The sequence below is a fragment of the Cantharellus anzutake genome, assembly GCF_015039405.1.
Source record: "Cantharellus anzutake strain C23 chromosome Unknown EI90scaffold_177, whole genome shotgun sequence".
In the NCBI taxonomy this organism is placed as follows: domain Eukaryota; kingdom Fungi; phylum Basidiomycota; class Agaricomycetes; order Cantharellales; family Hydnaceae; genus Cantharellus; species Cantharellus anzutake.
The window spans coordinates 64,868-77,862 of record NW_024067127.1 but is presented as its reverse complement, the minus strand read 5'-3'; the positions used below and the strand labels follow the sequence as shown (position 1 = coordinate 77,862).

At 51.1% G+C, this 12,995-nt stretch overlaps 1 protein-coding gene across 1 annotated transcript; it reads left to right on the top strand.

Moving 5' to 3' along the window:
* Positions 1 to 669: 669 nt before the first annotated feature.
* On the top strand, positions 670 to 1,002 carry EI90DRAFT_2950664 (uncharacterized protein; the record flags this gene model as incomplete). The annotated part of the gene is made up of 1 exon (XM_039055396.1): positions 670 to 1,002. One exon carries the CDS (start codon positions 670 to 672, stop codon positions 1,000 to 1,002), a length of 333 nt encoding a protein of 110 aa, XP_038908165.1.
* Between the last annotated feature and the right edge of the window lie 11,993 nt (positions 1,003 to 12,995).

Genomic DNA, 12,995 nt, shown 5'->3' with positions numbered 1-12,995 from the left:
ACCCACGTGATTTTTTCCCACGGGCTCACATGCGGGTTGAAGTTGTGAGAGGTATGTAGGGATGGGGAGGTCTGGGAAGTGGGGGAAGTCTGGGAAGGTGGTTCTGGGGTGTGGTTGGGTGCCCTGACAGTGGGGTCAGGGGCCGATCCCTGACACCCCAACAGAGGAATGGGTTATGAATGCTCATCGCATTGCTCAGCAAGCCCTACCTGCTTGTCAGGGCAATAGCCCTGAACCCCGAGTCACATGTAAATTAGATACACATAGTCACATGGGCAAGCGGGAACCTCCGGGTAACTGCTTACACACCACCGTAAAATACACTATCTTGTATCACTTACGGCCTTGTGTGCTGAGCCACCCTAAGACCTCACACTGCTCCAGAGGATCCTGAGCAAGTCATTCCACATCATCATCATGATGGTGAGGCACCATCTCCAAGTGCATCATCCCAATCCACTCCACATGGGCAGCACACATGGCAATATAGACATGTATATTGCCTTGAAACTCTCACCTGTCCATGTGGTTGTATTGTGGCTTGGACCAAATATATGGTGTCTGAAAGCCCAACCAATATTCTTCATACACTTGAAGAAGTCTTTCCAGACCCAGACTCCCGGCCATCATACATTGATTGATGAGGCATGTAGAATCCTGGCTACACTGATGAGCCAAGGACAGCATCACAGATGGTTTCAAACATCCCATTTTCTGGTTGATGCTTTCCATTTCAGGAACCACCACACTGACCCTACATGCCAGAAATATTGCAATCCAACCCCTCAAGTCAAAGATGACCCAAATTTGGTTCTTCCTATTCAAGATGGAAATAGTCAACAAGCTCAGTTTCAGCATGCTTTCAATACAGAGGCTGCAGAGCAGTTGAATGCTTGGTTTGGAGGCTATGCTTCACAGTTAAGTCATATGCATCCAGCTAATCATGACTTTCTTGTGCATGTGATGCTTTCATATCACTTTGAAGTTAAGGGTAACATGTAATTACATACACCATTATGCCCACACCTGTCATTGTTGTACCTACCAAGAATCCAAATTTATGATCAATCATGGGAAGACTCATAGTGATTCATGAAGGTCCATGAAGGTCCATGAGGCTCCATGATCCTTTATGAAGCCCCATGAAGGCTCATGACACTTCATATACAGGCATGTAACCACTCAAAGCCTGCTTCATAATCACTCATATAGAGGCTCATGGTGGTTCATGAAGGACATGATATCCCATGAAGGCTCATGAAGGCTCATGACACCTCATGAGGTTGCATGTAACTACTCAAAACCTGCCTGGAAGAACCACTTAAGTCATGGGCAATCATGACCCCCCATGCAGGTTCATGACATCTCATGAAATTCCATGACAGTTTGTCATGAACCAGCATGACTGTGTATGACACTTCATGCTGCTTCATGAAGTTTGGTGACCATTCATGAAATGTCATGACTTCCATGACAGTTCATGAACTGCCATTACACTTTTTGCAAGTTACTGGTATCTCGATGTCCGGCGGCTTGTTTGGGTCAAATTGAGGGTTGCCTCCCCTTGAGAATGACATTTTTTTCTCATGGTGGTGGGAGGAGTTTAGGTTCTTGCATGTGTGGGATTCGCTGCAAGTGTGTGTGGTTTTACATGTGAGCCTGTAGTTCATGTGATCTAGGTAGGTTACTCCTAGCCCATGTGATGTCTAACACATGGTGTGGCTGTCTGGGCGAGTGGCTTGCCCAGAATTTTCCCATGCTCTTGGCTGTGGGAAATCACCCCTTGGCTTTACTTCTTCCACCTCTGTTTTTGGGGGCATAGTGATGCTGAGAGTTTGTTAAGTACAGGTCAGCAAACGGGGACGACTGGCAGGGACAAGGCTCCGGGGTTGGGCTTCGGCCTCAGTGACTCCAAGAGAGCGCTGTGCCCACCTACCGTCTCAGTGCCCACATTTCGAAGTGGCTTGGGCTGCCTTGTTAGGGGGGACAAACCATGTCGATATTCAGACTAAAGTTATAATAATGTAATATACATATATATATAGTAAGAAACTGAATGGGTCAGGTGACAAAATGAAACAAAAGGAAACAGAATAAGGGCTGGCATATGGGTCAGAATGCATGGTCATGACAGAGTTCCCTATCTTCTTTGATAGGGAGGTTTTCTGGTTCCCTCACATTTTGTAATGTGAGGTACTCATCCAGGTGGACGAGGTCATTTCAATTTCCTAGGGGTTCCCATGTGGTGTCCCCTAGCTCCCATTTAACCTTAAACCAGAGTTTGTCATGAACCCATGTGTGGTTTAAGATTTTGCAAACTACTGCTTTGTGATCAGGGTCTTCCCCAAAATCGTGAAATATGTTTACTTCCCTATTTGGGAAGATTTCTTGGTCATTCAGCTTGTGAGGTGTGAGCCAGGATATGTGGAATCTTGGGTGGATTCTGCATTGTTCAAGTTGTGGTGGCAACTTGAGGACACAGTTTGACATCTCTGGAAATGTTTCCAGAATTTCATAAGGCCCTATATACAGGGGCTTTAGTTTGCCTGCCCTCCCTTTGGGTAGGTTCAGCTTATCTGTGGATAAGTATGCAAGCTCACCTTTTTTCAAGGGCAGGTCCAGGCATCTTTTCTTATTCACCTGGATTGTTTGAACAGTGTGATTGTGTATTATCGCATTGTGTGCTGCCATGAGGTTTTCCTTTGCCTTTTGGGCAAAGTCGTTTACTCCCAGGTAGTCCGAGGGTGGTGCTGTTAGGCACATCTTTGGCATGTGGTCATAGATTAATTCAAATGGGGCAAATCCTGTCGATGTGTTCAAGCTTGCATTGATTGCAAATTCTGCCATCAACAGCTTCGCTGCCCAGTCACGTTGATCTGGTCTGACCATTGCACATAGTATCTGTACTACTTTTTGTATCATTCTTTCCACTTGGCTGTTGCCTTGCGGGTGGAATGCAGTTGTGAATTTCAACTGCACACCGAGTATTCAGTGCAGTTCGTGCCAAAATTTTGACATGAATTTCGAGTCTTGATCTGATATGATTGAGTGTGGTAGACCATGAAGTCTTACAACTTCGTGAAGGAATATGAACACTAGTTCTAATGTGTTCGTTGTTGTTTTTATTGGAATTAGGTGGACGTTGGACATCAACCTGCAGATGATTACCCAGAGGTAATCATATCCCAAGCTTGTTGGGAATGGACCTGTGAAGTCCATAGCTATTGATGACCACAGTGTTTCCAGGGTCAGGAGTGGGTGAAGCAGTCCGGGATTTCTCCTGGTGCTTTTCTTTGTTGTTTGACAAGTTCTGCAAGACCTGCAGAACTTGTGGGTGTCCTTCCTCATCGACTTCCACCAGAAGTATTGATGGAGGGTTTCCACTGTTTTCTTGGATCCTAAGTGTCCAAGTGTTTTGTGGATGTTTTCAAGGATTATTCCTCGAATGGGCTTCCTTTCATAGTTTCCTTTCGGGACTACTATTTGGGTCATTCCTCCTTCTCCAAGTCAGGTTATCAGCCCATCTTTTATGGAGAAGTTTTTGAAATTCCCCGGGTTCTCTAGGATTTCCCAGTGGATCTGGCTTTGTGAGTATCCAGATTTTATTGCCTCAATGAGGTCTTTTCCTTCAAATGATAATGTCTTCTGCATTTTTGTCCAGGTGGATGTCCGCCGACACATAATCGTCGAAATGCAGATCCTCGTCCGTTGACAAGTTGTAGTATCATGAGAGTGCATCTGCCACTTTGTTTTTGTGGCCTTCCACGTATTTTATTTCGCAATTGAAGCTTGCAAAGAAGGCTTGCCATCTCAGGTGTCTCCCTGAGTTGTGGTTTTTCGCTTTGAAATATTCCAAAGCTTTGTGGTCCGTGATTACTGTGAATTCATGGCCTCCCATGAGATTGTCTTGCCATCTCATGAGTGCCTCGAGGATGCCCAGTGCCTCAAGCTTGTAGGCGAAGTACCTACATTGTGTGTTGGTGAACTTTTTGGACATGAATGTGGCTGGGTGGCAAGTCTGCCACTTTTTGCCTTGTCCAATTAGTGTGCCCATGCCCACTGGGCATGCATCTGTTATGACCCAGACATGGAGTTTGCTCCTCTCTTCTTCTGAGGGGCTTTCCGGTGGATTCCACTGGATGGGCTTCAGGATCGGAGCCCTGCATGTGAGACATTTGATCTTGTCAAAGCATTTCTGGTGGAGTGGTGTCCACCTGAATGTCTGCTTGTTTGAGCAGATTGTTTGCAGTGGCCCTGTTTAGCCACTGACATTTGGCATGAATATCGATAGGTATTCTACCATTCCCAGGAATCTTAGGACTCCTGTGTGGTCTACTGGCTCTTGCCTGTTTGTCCTGTCATACATGAAAGGAGGGGCTGCCGGACCATGGGCCACCCGGCGCATCAACACCCTCCTTGCCTCAGGAGCCCCAGCCATTTCCTTTGATGACTTTGCTGAGGAACTCGATTCTATGTTTGCAGACCCAAACCGACAAGCCACAGCCCGTCAAAAGCTTGCCTTGCTCCGACAAGGGAATGAGTCAGTAGACAAACTGATCCAGCAGTTTGAGCTGCATGGCCCAGTGTCATGAATGGGAGATGTTGCTCTGGTGGACCAATTTGAGCACACCCTTCACCCATGCCTTCGTGAAAGCATCTATCGCCTCCAGCCCATGCCCACGACATGGGCAGAATGGAAGCGTGAAGCCTCCCTCCTCGACAATCAGTGGTGACGATTCCAAGCCACCCAAGCTCAAGCCTGCCCCCTGGCTGTCAAGCCATCCCCATTCCACTCCCGACCTCCTCCCGGGCCTGTTCCCCCTCCCACTGCATCCACACCCTCAACCCCAGCCCCAAAAGTGGGCCCCCAACCCATGGACCTGGACCGCATCTGCCCTCCCAGGACCGAGCAGAGGCGCATCGGACCCTGCTATAACTGCAATCGGCTAGGGCACATAGCCCGAGACTGCCTGAGGCCGAGACCCTATCAGGCCTGGGCTGCATTACAAGGGGAGGCCCCTAGGGAGATGACCCGCCTGGCCCCGGAAGACCCCTGGGTGATTGCAGACCTGCTAAAGGACCGCCCCCTCACCCAGGAGCTGGACCATGCAGAGGAGGAAGCAGGAGAGGAGAGACCCGCTGAGGATTTTCGGGAGGATGACCGGTGAGGGATGTGCCCTGGTCATTCCCCAGCATCACTGTACCCACATGTAGATACCATGGCATTCCAGGACTACAGCACAACCTAAGTTACACTGAGTGATCACTAAGAAAAAAAGAGCCACACCCACAAAACCCTGCAGAGAGAACCTGCAATGCACCTTGGCTGAGGTTGCTGTTCCCCCACCTGCAATCGACGTACTATCCAAACACCCTCCCTGGTCCCTCAACCTTCTGGTGAAGCTGACTGCAACCACCTCTCTTGCCTCAGTGACCACCTCCGCCCTCCTAGACTCAGGGGCCACAGGGATGTTTGTCAGTCATGAATTTGTGTTACGGATACGGAGTCTCCAACGACCATATCCGTTGCATGGTCACGGACTTCTCCTCCCTATTGCTCCCCCTCTTTCTCTCTTTCGTCCTCTATCCCGATACCCTACCCTCCTTATTCGTTCTACCCTTTCCTCCCCCCCTCATGCAAAGCTTTCCCCATTGGGGTTTTGGTGCTGGCCAAGGTTACTTGTGTTTTGCGGGATTTCCCGTGACCTTACCATTTGTAGATAGTCACGCGTCTTGTACAGAAACCACCGAAGGCGGTTCCCACTAACTAACAACTGCTCTACAACTGTCTTGTGTGTTGTCATCTGTAACAACCCTCCCTGTGACTCAACTGAACCCGTGTGATTGTACAACTCTCAACATGTCTTATATGTCTGGTTATATCGAGTCCTCTAACGGCCCTTGCCATGAGAACTCGAGGTCACGAGTCGAAGACTCTCGACATGTATTTCGTTCTATGGAATCTGTACCCTATAGGTCCTCATCACTCCGCTCTCCCCCCAGTACTCAACATACAACATCACATCACGATCATGGAGATCATGAATACTCTGAGGCCCACTTTCCCGTGATGCTGGCACGTTCGCTATGCGAACACCAAGTAGCCACCCATCCACCGTCTGTTTCTTCCTTCGTCAGTCATCATGTTTCCCCACCAACGGTACATTCCCTTTGGGAATGCCAAGTCACCGAAGGCCCTGTTAGTCAATCCTCATTGCACGCTTATGATATCAACCCGCTACCGGTACGTTCGCACTGCGAATGCCAAGTACCCAATGGCAGCTATACGAAGTTCTCACCCATCTCACAAGTCGCGACCTCGCACACGGTATGCTCCATTGAGGAGCGCCAAGTACCTGTGGCTGACCCATCCATCCTGATATCTCCGACTACCTACCATCAATCCCTTAATAGCTCACTACATCACCAATCGCGATCAATGGGAATTCGATTGTCCCCTCCCAGACAAGACTGGGACCACTCATCGATTACATATCCCATTATGGTACAGACTAGACATGACCTTCGTCTTCCCACTATAAGAACGGATCGAGGAACGGGGAATTTTCCCCATCCCCATAACAATTTGTCTGGAAACATGGCCTGGAGACTACCCCCCTACCCCAACCAATGCCGGTCCACAATGTGGATGGCACCCAAATGAGAATGGATCCATCATGGAGGAGGTGGAGGCACTCCTCACATTTGGTCAACACATGGAGCGAGCTTGCTTTGCAGTGACCAACTTGGGGCATCAGTCAGTCATTATTGGTCACTCGTGGTTGACACACCACAACCCGGAAGTGGACTGGGCCCAACAAAAGGTCACCATGTCCCGCTGCCCACCTGCCTGCCAAAGGCCCAGGGTGGTGCCAATAGCTCCGAAGGAGCCTGACCTCACAGTAGAACCCAGGGATGGACTGTATGCAGCCGTGATTCCCCCAGGATGGTGTCAGGGACACATCCAGGGTGGAGGGGGCCCGGATGTAGTGCCTGGCAGAGGGACCCTCTTGGGGAGCGAAGCGGGCACACATACTGATGGGCCCGATCTGGGACTGTAGTCCCTGGCCACTTAGACTGAAGTGGAAAATGTGAATTGTTATTAAAAGGAAGAACTACACTACTTACCTGAAGTGGAAAATGTGAGAAGAAGGTTATTTCTTCAGTTCCCACTTCAGGTACATTTATGTACATGTGGCTTGGGTCACATGACAAGTGCCACATCATCTATGGAGAGGGCCGCAGCCATCTGGGTATCCCCGTGGGGGATCCCAAGGGCATCTGCTGCAGGCGCACATGCTAGGCATAGCGGGAAGTCGTCTGGGGTGTCTGAGCCAGATGGGTCAACAGTACAATGATACAAGGGAAGGTGGTCCATGTAAATAGAAAGAATAAACAGAAAGGGAGAATGAAATAAAGGAGGAAAAGGAAAGAGGGAAAGGGGAGAGGGGAAGAGGGAGGATGGAGGATGGAGGAAGGATGGGTAGCGGGGAGTGGGTGAGGTGGGCCCAGGTAGGCGGGTGTGCCCTGACAGATGGGGACACAACCTGAGGGCGACCACCACCCCATTGCAGCGGATGGCCCAAAGGGCGCAGGACCCCACCCCAGGGGAAAAGCCTCTCGAGGAGATGGTGCCCGAGTGCTACCGAGACTTCAGGGACATCTTCTCAAAAGAGGCCTTTGACCAGCTACCACTCCGGAAACCATGGGACCACACCATTGACCTCATCCCTGAGGCTAAGCTACCATGAGGAAAGACCTTCCCATCTCCCACAGAACAAGGAGAGCTTGATGACTTCCTCAGGGAGAACTTGGCAAATGGGCGGATCCGCCCATCCAAGTCCCCCATGGGGGCCCCAGTGTTCTTTGTGAAGAAGAAGGACAGCTCCTTAAGGCTGGTCCAGGACTATCGAAAGCTGAATGAGATCACCATCAAAAACTCCTACCCCCTCCCCCTAGTTTCTGACATCCTCACCTGCCTCCGGGATGCCAAGTGGTTCTCAGCCCTTGACCTGCGGTGGGGGTTCAACAACGTCCACATCAAGGAGGGAGACGAGTGGAAGGCGGCCTTTGCAACCAACCGAGTGTTGTTTGAGCCAATGGTGATGTTCTTCGGACTGTTCAACTCCCCAGCCACCTTCCAGACCATGATGAATGACATCCTCAGGGATTTCATAGACCGAGGGGTCATCATCTGCTACATGGACGACATCCTGGTGTTCACACCCACCCTGGAGGAGCACCAGAAGGTCATCCAGGAGGTCCTATCCACACTGAGGGGCCGGAAGCTGTTCCTCAAACCGGGGAAATGCAAGTTTGAGCAGCAGAAAATCAACTACCTGGGCCTTGTCATCTCGGAGAACCATGTTGCCATGGACCCAGTGAAGGTTCAGGGAGTGACTGACTGGCCAGCACCCACGAAGGTCAAAGAGGTCCAGTCTTTCCTGGGGTTCGTCAACTTCTACCACTGCTTCATCCAGGACTTCTCCGAGAAGGCCTGGCCCCTTCACACACTCACCTGGAAGTCAAAGCAGTGGACCTGGGGGAGAAAGGAACAGGAAGCATTTGATGGGGTGAAGGAGGCTGTCACCTCAGCACTGGTCCTCACCTTCCCGGACTCAGGTCAGTTCCGACTGGAGTGTGATGCCTCCAACTTTGCAACAGGGGCGGTACTCTCCCAGCTCCAGACAGATGGGGAATTCCACCCAGTGGCGTTCATGTCAAAGGGCTTCTCAGATGCAGAGAGGAACTACAAAATCTATGACAAGGAGATGCTTGCCATAGTTCGAGCCCTGGAAGAGTGGCACCATTTCCTTGAAGGCACCCCTGAGAGGTTTGACATATACACTGACCACAGAAACCTCTCCTACTTCCGCTCAGCCCAGAGGATAAACCGGCATCAGGCACGGTGGTCCCTTGTCAGGGCACACACCCTGACTAGCCCGGACCCGGACCCGCATCCGGACCCGCACCTGGACCCGCATGTGCGCCTCCGCCCTGCACGCTCCGTGCGCCGCATGCTCCGGGCCCGGTTCCCACCCTTCATGTGACTTCCGGGTATCCCCGGAAGTTTTCGCCATATTGGGGCCACTGTGGGAAAGTGAGAAGTTAACCTTCTTCTCACTTTCTTACCCACAGTAGGCAAGTGTATCTACTTGCCCCTTTGTTTATACCACTTTCTTACCCAAGTAGCTATGCCCTGAGATGGGCTGTGTTTACAGGCCAGACTGTGGACTGTAGAGAGGGGTCATGGGGACCCGGGGTCTGTCCCCTGACACACGCCTATGATCTCAACCCGCTACCGGTACGTTCGCACTGCGAACGCCAAGTACCCGATAGCAACTATACGAAGTTCTAACCCATCTCACAAGTCGCGACCTCGCACATGGTACACTCCATTGAGGAGCGCCAAGTATCCGTGGATGACCCATCTGTCCTGGTATCTCTGACTACCTATCATCAATCCCTTAATGGCTCACTACATCACCAACCGCGATCGATGGGAATTCGATCGTCCACTCCCAGGCAAGACTGGGATCACTCATCGATTACATATCCCATTATGGTACAGACTAGACACGACCCTCGTCATCCCACTATAAGAACAGATCGAGGAATGGGGAATTTCCCCCATCCCTGTAACAGTCATGGGGACCTGGGAGTCGTCCCCTGACATCCCTCTACCTCTCCCGCTTCCACTTCCTGCTAGTCCATAAACCAGGGAGACTCATGGGGAAGCCTGATGCCCTCTCATCTTGGCCGGACCACCCGAAAGGGAAGGACGACAACACGGACATGACCCTCCTACACCCGGGCTGGTTTGAAGTCAGAACTATGGAGGGGGTCACAGTGGAAGGAGAAGAGGCAGACATCCTGGACAGGATATGCAGGGGGAAGGAGCATGACGAGGGAGTGGTAAAGGCAATGAGAGAGCTGGAAAGGGGGACCTTACACTTGGATAAATGGGAGAAGGAAGGGGAACTGATCCTCCACTGGGGCCGGGTGTACATCCCAAAAGACCCACAGTTCTGCCATGACCTGGTACAATGTCAGGGACGTGTCTGGGGTGGAGGGGCCCGGATGTAGCGCCTGGCAGAGGGACCCTCTCAGGGAGCAAAGCGGGCGTGCATGCTGACAGGCCCGATCTGGGACTGTAGTCCCTGGCCACTTAGACTGAAGTGAAAAATGTGAATTGTTATTAAAAGGAAGAACTACACTACTTACCTGAAGTGGAAAACGTGAGAAGAAGGTTACTTCTTCAGTTCCCACTTCAGGTACATTTATGTACATGCGGCTTGGGTCACATGACGGGTGCCACGTCATCCACAGAGCGAGCCACAGCCATCCGGGTGTCCCCACAGGGGATCCCAAGGGCATCCGCTGCAGGCATGCATGCTAGGCATAGCGGGAAGTCATCCAGGGTGTCTGAGCCGGATGGGTCAATAGTACAATGATACAAGGGAAGGTGGTCCATGTAAATAGAAAGGATAAACAGAAAGGGAGAATGAAATAAAGGAGAAAGAGGAAAGAAGGAAAAGGGAGGAAAGAGAAGGAGGGGAAGAGGGAGGAAGGAGGAGGGAGGAAGGAGGAGGGAGGAAGGAGGAAGGAGGAAGGAGGAGGGAGGAAGGAGGAGGGAGGAAGGATGGGTAGTGGGGAGCGGGTGAGGTGGGCCCAGGTGGGCCTGGGTGGAGCTGGGTCAGGTGGGTGTGCCCTGACATACAACTCCACCATGACTCAGTGGCAACAGGCCACCCTGGGTGGGACTGTGGAGCTTGTCTCCCAAAACTACTGGTGGCCCCGGATGGCACAGTATGTTGCACAGTACGTCTCAGGGTGCAACACCTGCAACAGAGTGAAGACATTCCCATCTCGGAAAGTTGGGAAGCTCATCCCAAACAAGGTCCCCACCTGCAGGTGGCAGGTGATTTCAGTAGACACTATTGGGGTACAACGCAATCCTGGTAGTGGTAGACCAACTTTCCAAGTGCATTCACACAATCCCCACAGTCACTACAGTAGACTCAGCAGGTGTGGCCCGGCTCTTCCTCAAACACGTCTGGAGGCATCATGGCCTCCCAGAGGAAGTGCTCAGTGACCAAGGCAGCACATTTGTCTCCTGCTTCTCCAGGGAGCTAGCAGACCTCTTAGGGATCAAGCTCACCCCTTCAGCAGCCTACCACCCACAGACTGATGGCCAGATGGAGCATGTCAACCAGGAAATAGAAACCTACCTCCAGGTGTTTGTCAACCACAGGCAAGATGACTGGGCTGACTGGCTGCCACTTGCCGAGTTTGCCTATAACAACCACATCCACTCTTCCACCCACTGCACCCCCTTCAAGCTCGACTCCAGGCAACATCCACGCATGGGGACCAAACCGACCTGCATGTCTGAAGTCGAAGGGGCCAACGACTTTGCCTCTCAGATGATGAAGATGCAAGAGGAGGCAAAGGCAGCACTGGAGCACGCAGCAGAAGAGATGGCATGGTACTATGACAGGAACTGGAAGGCAGCACCAGTCTACCAAGTTGGGGACAAAGTCTGGCTCAACACTCAAAACTACACGACAGACTGACCAACCAAGAAGCTTGACCACAGATGGATCGGCCCCTTCCAGATTGTCAAGGTGGTATCCCCAGCAGCAGTAAAGCTACAGCTTACAGCCCATCAAAGAGGAATTCACCTGGTAGTCTCGGTCTCAAACACCTGCCCCTACGCCCCAGACAGAATCTCGAACACCATGCAGATCCGCTCCCTGGCCCAGACATTGTGAATGGGGAAGAGGAGTATGAAGTGGAGAAAATCCTGGATTCCAGGTACTGGTGTGGATGGCTCTGGTACTTCATCAAATTCTCTGGCTGGCCAAACTCAGAAAATGAATGGCTCCCCAGAGAGAACCTGGAGAACTCCCCAGACCTCCTGAAAGAATTCCACCAGGCCCACCTGGAAGCCCCCAGACCAAGGAGGATAAAGGAAACCCCCTAACCATGGACCACAGCCACTTCGAGGCAAAGTGGCATAGAGGGGGGGTGATGTCAGGGATTGGCCCCTGACCCTGCAGTCAGGGCACCCAACCACAAATCCCTTACATCCTCCTCCCTTGTGATATTGAATCGCAGACAGGGTACAAGCATATGAAAGGGAAAGCAAGCATATTAAAGAAATATAACACTCTACATATGAAGAATGTATGCAAGTGGGGGCACACTCATTGCAGGAGGCTATAATAGTAGTTTGTAGGCAAAGCCCACTTAGAGTTTCTCCTAGAACATATGCACCCAGATCTCAACGACAGTGTTGTCAACGGTGAAGTAGCAAGTGTCAATATGACAAGCTAGAGTAAAGGAACAGAACCAACAACAGCATTGTTGTTGATGAGAAAGGGCAGTGACACCTGAATTGGTCCACTGCAGGGTTGAGCACATACTGTGCAGTTGAGTTTATAATGCCCACAAGTTTGCAGCATCATGGGTTCTACCCAGCAAGAGATGAAGCAGTCAACCTGAAGGTTGATATTCCAGTGATGGAAGTAACTCACCGAAGGTCAATGCCCCGGTGATGGCCAGTGATTCCACACCTGAAGGTTGATACTCCGGTGACACAGGTAACTCACCGAAGGTCAATACCCCAGTGATGGCCAGTGATTCCAAAGGTCACTGAGGCCGCTCCTCCCTAGAGTGTTGTCTGGGAGTCATTCCTTCATTGTTGCCTTGTTGTTGCCTTTCTGTGTTGTGTATCTGCATGCACGGGATAGCATGGGAACTTTCTGAGCGAGCAGCTCACCCAGAATGTTCCCACGCTTACTGGGCACTGCCACCTGGATGGTCCCTCCGGGTCACACTACACAACTCTAGGAGCTGTATAGTTGTGGGCATGTGACCCATTCCTTTATATAGCAACCATGCGGGGAGATGAGACCTTTACCCTTCTTCTCATCTCATGCCCCACATAGTGTGAGGACAGGCCAGATGGGGGCTGAGGTCAGGGAGCCTCT